At 46.1% G+C, this 12,191-nt stretch overlaps 1 protein-coding gene across 2 annotated transcripts in view; it reads right to left on the bottom strand.

Annotated features, from left to right (window-relative positions):
* TENM1 (teneurin transmembrane protein 1) overlaps positions 1–12,191 on the bottom strand; it is a 413,249-nt gene that overhangs the window by 350,858 nt on the left and 50,200 nt on the right. For both annotated transcript variants that reach the window (XM_056859258.1, XM_056859259.1), the window contains exon 2: positions 8,504–8,764. In XM_056859258.1, the coding sequence (XP_056715236.1) occupies positions 8,504–8,764 (261 nt within the window). The remainder of the gene's footprint in view (positions 1–8,503; positions 8,765–12,191) is intronic.

Here is a 12,191-nt window from a genome sequence, read left to right as displayed (position 1 = left end):
GGTCAATATCAGGAAATGGACATCTCTAAGAAGGGCATGCCCAAAATGTGGCAAAATTGGCTCCTCCGGACCGTTTTAGCCTGTTTCAAACTACATCCGTACAAAAGAATCAAAGAGAAGAAATGAAGGATGTAATGCAATAAAATTGTACACAACCGGGCAAAAACAAAACAAAGCAGTGCTAATATACCATCTATGTTTCCAACTGGTCAGGTTCTTAGAGAATAGAGATAAAAGCACCCAAACTGAAAACGTAGCTTGGGAAACTATTCAACCTGAACTGCAGCTTCTCCTCTGGATTAGTTTGCACACTGGACTTTAGCAATGCTGCAAATTGAGAATGTTTTACACCCTGCTGGGAACTCCAACATCTTTATTCCTGCATTGTGCAGGAGGTTAAACTAGATGACCCTTGAGGTTCCTTCCATTGCTATGTTTTAGAGAGCCAGCGTGGTGTAGTGGTTAAGAGCGGTGGTTAGGAGAGGTGGACTCTAGTGGAGAACAGGGATTGATTCCCCACTCCTCCACATGAGTGGTGGATGCTAATCTGGTGAACCAGGTTGTTTTCCCCACTCCTACACTTGAAGCCAGCTGGGTGACCTTGGGCTAGTCACAGCTCTCTTAGAGCTCTCTCAGCCCCACCTACCTCGCAAGGTTCCTGTTGTGGAGAGAGGAAGGGAAGGAGATTGCTGATACTTAAACATCAACTTTTCTATCCAAGGAAATAAGTTTAGTTCCCAAGCAAACTGTGGAGAGGTGGAGGAAATAGAAAAAAAATGAAGACCACCCCCTACATCCAAATCTCCCTCTTCGCAATAGAATAAACCAAGGGTGTCAAACATAAGGCCTGCAGGCTGGTTCTGGCCCCTTGAGAGCTCCTGTCTGGAGGAGTCACCCCCACCCCCTACACACACACACTCTTGATCGGGGCTGGTGAAGCATGGCCCAGTCCAACCTGACCAAGTGACATTCATTGACATTTATGTCATATCCAGCCCTTGCAACAATTGAGCTCGACACCCCTGCAGTAAACTGTCAGGAGCCTGAACAGCCCAATTTCCTTCCTCTCCCCTAACCTCCTTCACTGGCCCTGAAGAGCCCTCAATATTCCATGCTTCCTAGATGGCAATGAGGATGCCCAGTCCTCATCAGTCTGTTTCTCTTGGGGAATCTTCTTTATTCTCATATAAATTAGCATTTTCCTCTGCCCGGGGAGTTTTCCAAATGAAGCATGCTACACATGGCCCATATTCCCACCATTTTATTTAATCTTCTCCCTCTCTACCCCACGCCTTATTGGCATTCCACATCTCAAGTCAAAGTTTTGTTATCCAAGCGGGCCACGTTATATATCTAATAATTTTATATTTGTCTACAGTTTATACTTCTGGCTCAGTTCTCTGCCTAATGCACTGAACTACGGACAGAGGAAATGTAAATTTCAAAAACAAGTTAAAAAAAAAACCCCTCTGATCCAATTCCTTTTTGCATCATACCCCCCCCCCCCCCGCAAGACTGGAAGGTTTTGCAGACTTCAACTCAGGAGAAAGGGAATGGGAAATATTGTTCCACTCCCAGCACTGCAGGCAAAGGTCAGCTGGCTGATGGAAAAATCAAAACATATTTCCTTTCGGTTCAAGACATTGTTTCAATGTGCTCCTCTGTAAAATATTAAATATCGCCAGCAATTTGTTCTGAGAGAGCTACCTCTGTGGCTGTAAAGCAAAATGCCCTGAACGACAGCGGTTGTGAGCACTTAAACTTTCCCCCCTCCCCAAATGCTGTAGGATTGTGATGAAAACAATCCATAATGCATCAAAGGGACTCTGCGCATAGCTTCTGCAGGACGGGATGGGGTGGCCTATAACGTCCATGGAGTAAAGCAATAACCTTTCTATAAGCACAATAGCAAGTAGGGAATATATCCGGCGAATTCCCTTGAAAGGGTAGCGCATCTCAAAAGGACCCTGCCGTGTGAGGCCAACCAGTCAGTGTGTCAAATTCGATTCCCCCTAATCTCTGTGGTCTCTGGAAAACCTCTAGAGCCTTGTGGGGGCTGTCAGGCTCTCCTTCTGTTCAAACTCTGCCCCCCAAAAGAACCTGGGATTGGCAGCCAGCCACAGGGTACTTTCTCTGGCAAGACTCACGACGCATCTTCCAGACATTAATCTTATTACTGAGTGTAGTTGTTGATGGCATCCTACTGCGGGGTTCCCAACCTGGTGTCTGTGGGTGCCACGGTGCCTGCTGACACCATTTTGTGACTGCCTCCACTTCCTGCAGCAGCCATTTTGTGACTGGCTCTGCTTCCTGAGGCATTTTGTGACTGGCGCTGCTTCCTGCAGCAGCCATTTTGTGACTGGCTCCACTTCCTGCAGCAGCCATGTTGTGACTGGCGCCACTTCCTGAAGCAGCCATTTTGTGACTGCCTCCACTTCCTGCAGCAGCCATTTTGTGACTGGCGCCACTTCCTGCAGCAGCCATTTTGTGACTGGCTCTGCTTCCTGAGGCATTTTGTGACTGGCGCTGCTTCCTGCAGCAGCCATTTTGTGACTGGCTCCACTTCCTGCAGCAGCCATGTTGTGACTGGCGCCACTTCCTGAAGCAGCCATTTTGTGACTGCCTCCACTTCCTGCAGCAGCCATTTTGTGACTGGCTCCGCTTCCTGCAGCAGCCATTTTGTGACTGGCGCCACTTCCTGCAGCAGCCATTTTGTGACTGGCTCTGCTTCCTGCAGCAGCCATTTTGTGACTGGCGCCGCTTCCTGCGGCAGCCATGTTGTGACTGCCTCCGCTTCCTGCAGCAGCCATGTTGTGACTGCCTCCGCTTCCTGCAGCAGCCATGTTGTGACTGCCTCCGCTTCCTGCAGCAGCCATGTTGTGACTGCCTCCACTTCCTGCAGCAGCCATGTTGTGACTGCCTCCACTTCCTGCAGCAGCCATGTTGTGACTGCCTCCACTTCCTGCAGCAGCCATGTTGTGACTGCCTCCACTTCCTGCAGCAGCCATGTTGTGGCTGGCTTCACTTCCTGCAGCAGCCATGTTGTGACTGCTCACCATGGTGTGTCAGAATTGTAAGGGTGCCCACCGGCCTCTGTTCTAGTGCTTCCGAATGGATTGTTCCTGGGTGTTTGGTTTCCTTCATTTTTTTGTCGCCTCGCACAGAGTGGTCCATGATCCCTGCTGGTGTGCTAAGCTGTATTATTCTGAAGGTTGTACATTTTGGAGGCTAACTTTTGGGGCTGGCCTATGCTCTGTTTTTGATTTAACTGTCTGAATTTTTTTTTTTTTACTGTTTTAGGAACGTCACTGTATGCCCAGTAGACACGCAGCCCATTTTTAAAAAACTTTTTTTTAAAGGACAAATTCTCCTCATCATGGTTTTTGCACTTACGACTTACCCTACCAATTCCACAAACGCTATGTCAGGTTTCCAAGTGTGAATGGCTATGTGGAACAAATCTACTGGGCAAATATAAATAATATTACACTTGGAAAGAACCACTGAGTTGAGAATGATTCGGTTGTCGCCTTTCTGGAATGAAAAATCACAGAAACAGCTCAGGCAAGTATGCCTTTAGAAAGATCTCTGCAATAACCGAACTATATCACCCATAAGATATAATGTTGTTTCCAAAGTCTTTTCTTATGCTGGAACCTTTGCCAGGCACTATTAGTAAGCATATTATGTCAACTGAAAATAGTAAAACAATGTATTAAAACTGTGTTTGCGTGTATTGTCAAAACAGATACACTTATTTTCTTCCACGCAGTGTGTAGGAACGAACTTTATCTTGCCTTACAAAATATAACCCCCTGCCATTTCTGTAATACTGTCAGTGCTGACATCTTGAAAGCTTTATTGCTGAAGGGTTCACACTTCACACAGTAACTGTGTATGTGTGAGAACAGCTATTTATAGAAAAGCTGGAAATGATTATATGAGAAATTGGTCATTTTTTATTATTAGCAGTCAGTATATATCTCGCTCAGCCACAAGTTCAACCAAAGAAAGCTTAGGCATAAATTAATCATTGTTACTTTTTTTTTTAATGCAGTGGTATCAATACAACTTGGTGTAGTGGTTAAGAGCGGTGGTTTGGAGCGGCGGATTCTGATCTGGAGAACCAGGTTTGATTCTCCACTCCTCCACATGAGCGATGGACTCCAATCTGGTGAACTGGATTAGTTTCCCCACTCCTACACATGAAGCCAGCTGGATGACCTTGGGCTAGTCACAGTTCTCTTAGAGCTCTCTCAGACTCACATACCTCACAAGGTGTCTGTTGTGGGGAGAGGGAAAGGAGATTGTAAGCCAGTTGGATTCTCCTTAAAAGGCAGAGAAACTCAGCATATAAAAACCAACTCCTCCTCCTCTTGCTCTTCTTCTTCTACATGTAGTACCCAGTATATGGCTAGAGGGCAAATAATGTGGCCATTTTGCCGAACCTAAATTCTATAAGACATCAATTTAAGATACCGTATATACTCGTGTATAAGCCGGGTTTTTCAGCACATTTTTTATGCTGAAAAAGCCCCCCTCGGCTTATACTCGAATGAGGGTCCCACTTACCTGTTATCCGGTGCAGTGCTGGTTTTCTCCGATCTCTCCTGCTCATCTGCGGGCGCCTGCAGCCTCTGTAGGTGGTCCGATGACTGCTGATATTTTCCGCGCATGCGCCGTGCGCCCGCCTCACGGGTGGGGGGTAAGCAAGGGGGTGCGGGAGGGTCCCTCGGGGGGGGGAGAGGGAGGACTGGCGGGGCCCCCCTCAGTGAGGGCGGCTGGGAGGGGGGGCTTCAGCGGTTATGAGGCGGGAAAGCAGTGTGGGGGGAGGGGCGCCTCCGACCCCCTCCTCCTCCTCAGAGAGTTCCGGCGGCCGCCGTCGCTGAGGGGAAAAAAGACGGAGCGGCGAGGATGGAAGAGGAGGAGGAGAAGGAGGGGGGAAGAATAGAGGCACCCGACGCCAAGGGGGAACGCGTGCACGGCGTAGGATGAGGGGGCATGGCTGGGGGTGGGTGAGCACGTATTAGGGCTCATAATATACACGCTGCGTTGTGTACGCACTGTGTTACTGCACGTGTTGCGTTAGCACTTCTTTTTCAAAGTCTTTTTTTTTATCCTGTTACAAATGGATCCCAATACTTCTAATCCTGGACCAAAACAAAAACGCATGTCATACGAAGCTGGTTTCAAACTTAAGGTTGTGTCAAGAGCAGAAGAAAGCAATAACAGTATTGCAAGTAGGGAATTTTGTGTTGACGAAAAACAAGCGAGGGAGTGGCGGAAAATGAAAGCTGACTTGGAAAAGATTCCAAAGGCAAAAAAAGCTCGATGCGGAAGATATCAGCAGTCATCGAACATACAGATGGTGAGGAGGAATCCAGTTTTGAAGGATTTTAACGCTTGTGTTTTAGCTTGGTTGCTGATTGAGCTAAGGTTTTTGTACTTTTAAAGTTATTGTTGATTCAAAACCTAAAGTTATTCAAAACCTTTTAACCTACTGATGCCTCAATTAATGTAATTTTATTGGTATCTATTTTTATTTTGAAATTTACCAGTAGCTGCTGCATTTCCCACCCTAGGCTTATACTCGAGTCAATAAGTTTTCCCAGTTTTTTGTGGTAAAATTAGGTGCCTCGGCTTATATTAGAGTCGGCTTATACTCGAGTATATAGGGTAGTTTATAGAATGGCTCTGTACACAGCTTTTGGAGCAGGAAAGCAGTTTAAAAAACCCAGTAAATACAACCCATCAGTCATCACTATCTTCTGGACTATCTACTCCATTACATACCTACCTGAGCACTATGGACATCTTCTGAGGCTCTCCCTTCTGAAATTAAGCAGGTGAAACCCGGGAGAGGGTCTTCTTAGTCATGTCACTAAAACCGTGGAACTGTCTCTCCCTAGAGAGACTCACCTGCCCCTTCTTCCCTCGCTTGCAGAAGATGGCAACAAACCTTTTTTGTTTCATTTGCCGTTTCCTCAGCGATCCCTCCTTCCTTCTCTATGCTTTAATTATTGTCTTTGTGTATTTTATTGTACTGTACGTGCATAACCTGGTTAGTATTTGGATGGGAGACCACCAAAGAAGTCCAGGGTCCCTACACAATAGCAGGCAACGGCAACCCACCTCTGAACATCTCTTGCCTTGAAAACCCTACGGGGGAGCTATAAGTCAGCTGTGACTTGACGGCACTTTCAACCACCGCCATGTGTATTTGTATTTAGGTTGGTTTTGTTTTAATGATGTACGTTAGGGGGGTTGATTTTAATTGTTTTAAAATGTGGGTTTATCATGTATGTTTTAAATTGTTAGCCGTTACCTGCCAACCACCAGCCTCACTGGGCAAAATGGCCTTCCACATTTTCCTGAGACAAGGGGTGAGTACCCCATTGGGGAATGGTACTCAGAAGAGCCACAGGTGGAATGTGAAAAAGCCACAGATGGCTCCTGAGCCACTGAGTGGAGTTATCACTTGGTCTAGAGAGACAGAAGTCTGGAACTCAACCTATGTGCATAAAAACTGCACACGCCAGGGTCTCTGATCACAGACAAGCATTACACGGTCAGTTAGCTGGACACTCATAGGACAGTCCTGGCTGTCAGTTCTGCCTCTCTACAGACATAAATTGTGTGTATGTGGGCTGAGCCTGTGTACCAGGTCAGGGCACAACCATCATTTCTTGGAGCCTGTACCAAACTTCAAACATGCCCCTTACACACCCATGAGCCTCCCCTACCCGTAATGTCTCATGAAAACAAGTAATCACACGCTATTTCCAAAATGCTGTAAACCATATTGTGGAGATCGGTTTGCAATGTAGACCAGTCCCCTCTGGACTCTGAAAAAAGTGCACCAATTGCCACTCTCCTGCTCGGGCCCTGATTAGGGTTGCTATTGGTGAAAAACCATCTACCTTTTTGATACAGTAAGAGAGAACTGGTTAAGAGTGGTGTGGTGGTTAAGAGTGGTGGACTCTAATCTGGAGAACCGGGTTTGATTCCCCTCTCCTCCACACGAGCAGCGGACATTAATCTGGTGAACCGGGTTGGTTTCCCCCCTCCTATACATGAAGCCAGCTAGGTGACCTTGGGCTAGTCACAGTTCCCTTGGAGCTTTCTTGGCCTCACCTACCTCACAAGGTGCCTGTTGTGGAGAGAGGAAAGGAAGGAGATTGTAAACCGGTTTGGTTCTCCTTAAAAGGTAGAGAAAATCGGCATATAAAAACCAACTCTTCTTATATCTGTTGGAGTGAGTGACTCAGCATGCCTGGACATTGGGGGGTGCGCACGCTACATCACTCTGCATGTATAAGTGTTATCTCCTTGAATGGGATGTCGCTCTCCTTGTCATAACCTGGGAGTTGCCATCTGACCCTCCCCTCTCTCTGTGTACTCTGTTCTCCCCCATTCTTCGCATGGCTCTTCATGGAGTCACACGTCTCTACAGGTCTCTCCTGTAGAAATAATGTCCTCATACCTCCACATATGTGATGCTAGATTTAGCTGGCCGCTTGTGATAGTGAAAGTGCTCTTTCGATCAAGCTTCTCTCTGTCCTTTCAAATGCAACCTGAATGTAAACTAAATATACTTGAATAAATGTAAGTTTTACTTCTGCAATATAGTTCTTGGGAGATTTATTTTACTGCACACAATATCACACTTCTGTGACTGAGCAAATTCCACTATATTAAGCAAATATCCCAGTAATATCCACCAAGCAGTCAGACTTCCAAAGACCATAACAGATGAAGGTCAGTCCATACAATCCTTCCAACGCCTGACAGAAGAACGTATCGTTTAAAGTGAAAAAAAGGCTAGTGGATTTGAATGCCCATGGGACATAGTCACTGAACACACAAGGGCAACTGAGGGACAGATTTAAAATTACACTACCAACTTCACATCTGACCTGCTCTCCAGCACTGTCAAAACACATAAATACAACTGCTGAAAAAGTCACAGAATCACAGGCGTCTTCCGTGACCCACTATCGTGTCTTCTGTATTCAGATGTTATTAGTCTCGACACTCCCGAGTTAATCCCCTGATATTTTTTCCGCCGGAGGCCCCCTTACCCCATTTTCAATTTTTTTAGTCAAGAGTCAACACCCATTTATTAACCAAAGACAGTAAATGCAGGACACGTCCAGTGATACATAAATGAATCACTGTCAACTCACAGTTTGAGAAATATATACCAAGTTGGTCTTAGGATATGCTTTTTGTCTCTTCATCCCCGTATTTCCACCATGTACAAAGGCGAAAATCACACCTACTGCCAGGATAATATTTATGCTTCACCCATAACTGAACATACTTCACTATGCACTATATATAGTATATATATATATATTTAACTATGAATCAACCATACCTTTTTATATGTCTAGAATGTGACACTGATATACATCTCCGTCTCTCTCCCACAAAAACACAGAGAGCAATTCAAATAAATGTTGAATTGTATCAACGCTTCACACACAGGCTGCCCTCTTACCGTTTTCTCCATCAGACTTCCTTTCATGGTCTGTGTCCGTGAGTGACAATGCAGAGTTTGCACGACTTGATAGACAGGAACTGTGTTCCGATTTCATTCCCGTCATCCACATCCTCAAGGCCTGGTCCGGCGAGGCGCCACCTTCCGTCTCGGTATCCGCATCTGATCCCATTTCTATCGGATAGCCGTGCTGGGAAACAGCATGCAAGTCTGACTGGTAGCCAGTACACAAAATGTGCGGAGTTTCACAGAATTCCATCTCTGCAAAAAGAGAGAGAGAGAAAGAAACTGTTTAAGAATGGAAGGAGGCGTTCCCCTTCCAGCCAGCGTGGTGTAGTGGTTAAGAACGGTGGTTTGGAGCAGTGGACTTTAATCTGGAGAACCAGGTTGGTTTCCCCATTCCCCCATATGAACGGCGGACACTAATCTGGTGAACCAGGTTGGTTTCCCCACTCCTCCACATGAGTGGCAGACACTGTATTATGCCATTAAAGGTATTTGTATTGTATTATTGAGTGGCGGACACTAATCTGGTGCACCGGGTTGGTTTCCCCACTCCGACACATGAAGCCTGCTGGGCGACCTTGGGCTAGTCACAGCTCTCTTAGAGCTGTCTCTCAGCCCCACCTACCTCACAGGGTGTCTGCTGTGGGGAGGGGAAGGGAAGGTGATTGTGAGCCGGTTTGATTCTCCCTTAAGTAGTAGAGAAAGTCAGCATATAAAAACCAATTCTTATTCTTCTTCCTTTGGCTTTCAAAATGTTTAGCCACACTTTGATGACCCATTATTTTTTGCAAATGGTTCTGTGTGTCTCCCCTCCCATCTTCCAGCCTTGGGGGCTTCCTCTTGAGCGAACGGTACACGCTCTGCCAGCTGGGGCCAAGGGCCAAGGGCCCAAGGCAGCAATTTCTAGCTCACCCTATTCTAGGCAGTTTCCTCCTGTCAGCAGCCCAGCAGCAGGGTCATCACTGTCTGCAGCAGCAAAAGCTGCAGGGCGGCTCCAGCCCAGTAAATCTGACAAATGTTAACTTGATGACACATTTTACATGAGGCAGAATGTGGCCATCTATTTGTGTTTTAATTATGCAGGCAGTCAGCAATGTGGCAAATATATTTGCAAACAAGCTTTGCACAGACCAAGCATTATGGGTGATTCAGAAACATTCCCTTCCCTCCGAACACAGTGCGTTGACTATTTCTTTACCTATGCATATTTTTGCAGTGCCCTGGCTCCCATGGGATGTCTTTTCTGTGAAGCTCTTCTAGTTCCATAAATGGTTGTTTTTAGCTTCACACATCGAACCCTGTTGCCAACAATATTGTACATTCCCTAGAGGAGGTAAAACTCAACTGGATTTATGATACTCCTAGGCGTGCTTCACCTACGGCATGGGAACTGCTTCCGCACGGCGCAGTCTTATGCTCCGTGGGTGCACATGAATAATGCAACCACACAGACGGAGCCAACTGCATGGGTCTTTCCCACACAATCAGCCTCCCGCTGGGAGGGAGGCAGCAGAGACGGTCTGATCTGTGCCAGGAGCGGCATAGCAAGCTGCAAAGCATCTGAACCCTGGCGCCTTTCCGATGATATCCATCAAAGTCTGTCCCCGCATAAAAGGCCAATGTAATACAGATGTGATTATCTGAACAAAGCTAACCATTGCTTAACAGGCATGAGGATTTTCTGGACTTTTTTACAAAAATTGTCAACAACATTTGCAAAAATGTATGTTACAATGTAACAACTGAACAGGCAAATGCTAACATTTCCCAAGACATTTACTGCAACTGAATCTGCATTGTATTTCAGGCACCCTGCAGCCAAAAAAGTCCTCAACACAACTCCAAATTTAGTGAAATATAGCTACAGTTTGCGACAAAGCTGTAATTTCACTTTGAATTGTGTGCCGTTTTAGTGGTTCCGTTTCGAATTGTACTAGCGGTGTACTGATGATTCTCTAATAGTAACATTTGACTTGAAATAAGGATATTGAAATCAGCAAATTGCTGGGGGGGGAAGTGTTGTGTCAAAATAGCTCACTAAATTTTTGGGTTGTTTCAAGTGCTGTTCAGTTTCACTTTGGCAGCTTCTTCCAATCACTAACCTGGTTCTGGACTCCAGAGCCAGCATGATGTAGTGGTTAAGAACGGTGGTTTGGAGCGGTGGACTCTGACCTGGAGAACCGCGTTTGATTCCCCACTCCTCCACATGAGCGGGGGATGCTAATCTGGTGAACTGGATTTGTTTCCCCACTCCTACACACAAAGCCAACTGGGTGACCTTGGGCTAGTCATACTCTCTCAGCCCTACCTACCTCACAGGGTGTCTGTTGTGGGGAGGGGAAGGGAAGGTGATTGTAAGCCGGTTCTCTACCTTAAGTGGCAGAGAAAGTCGGCATATGAAAAACAACTCTTCTTCATTTGTACACAATGCCATTTATTACAACTGGTTCTGGCAACCCACATTATTTTTATTTATGTTATTTATAGCCCACCTTTCTCTCTGTAATCTCAAAGTAGATTGTGTGTGTAAAGTGCCGTCAAGTAGCAGCCAATGCGTGGCAACCCAGCATGGTTTTCAAGGCAAGAGACTAACAGGGGTGCTTTGCCATTGCCTTTTTCTGAGTAGTGACCCAGGACTTCCTTGGTGGTCTCCCATCCAAGTACTAACCAGGGCCAACTCTGCTTAACTTTTGAGATCTGATGAGATCAGGTCACCCTGGACCATCCAGCTCAGGGCCAAATTGTATCAACACAATGTAATTTTATTTATGAACACTGGGTTGGATTCAACCACCATTTTGACAGGTGAAAAAAGAAGAGGGCATCTCCTTTGACCTCCCCCCACCAAAGCTATGCTGGCAGTCATGGGACCTGAACTGACAAAAGCCCTGTGGTACCAGAGGTGTGGAAAGGAGGAGAAGTGGGCAAGATTGAGCAAAAAAGGTGGCTGCACCCAAGTCCACCCCATTTTATCCTATGCTAAGGAAGGTTTCAATGACAGAAAGAGTACATAAGAACATAAGAAAAGCCCTGCTGGATCAGACCAAGGCCCATCAAGTCCAGCAGTCTGTTCACACAGTGGCCAACCAGGTGCCTCTAGGAAGCCCACAAACAAGACGACTGCAGCACCATTGCCCTGCCTGTGTTCCACAGCACCTAATATAATGGGCATGCTCCTCTGATCCTGGAAAGTACAGGTATGCATCATGACGAGTATCCATTTTGACTAGTAGCCATGGATAGCCCTATCCTCCATGAGCAAGTCCACTCCCCTCTTAAAGCCATCCAAGTTGGCAGCCATCACCACATCCTGGGGCAGGGAATTCCACTATTTACCTGTGTTGGGTGAAGAAATCTTTCCTTTTATCTATTTTGACTGTCTCAACCTCCAGCTTCAATAACTAGCCCAAAGTTATTCACTTAGCTTTATGGCAGACCTGGGAGGTTGACCCTGGGTCTCCTTGGGCCTAGTTCAGCAGTCCAGCTATTATTCATTGTCTTATTCCATGACACTTCTGAGACCACCAGGGCGGTAAATATCCTTAGGCATCCAGCTGCCAGGGCACCTATGCAGGCACTTATAAATATGAGTAGTTATTATTTATCATTCAGCAAAACTGACACTGGATAAAGCTGATGCTGTTCCAAAACAAATAAATAAGAGCCTTAGAATTTGAATTTT

Source organism: Euleptes europaea, chromosome 13 (assembly GCF_029931775.1).
Source record: "Euleptes europaea isolate rEulEur1 chromosome 13, rEulEur1.hap1, whole genome shotgun sequence".
Lineage (NCBI taxonomy): Eukaryota > Metazoa > Chordata > Lepidosauria > Squamata > Sphaerodactylidae > Euleptes > Euleptes europaea.
Note: the sequence above shows the minus strand (reverse complement) of the source record. Positions and strands in the feature narration are given on the sequence as shown.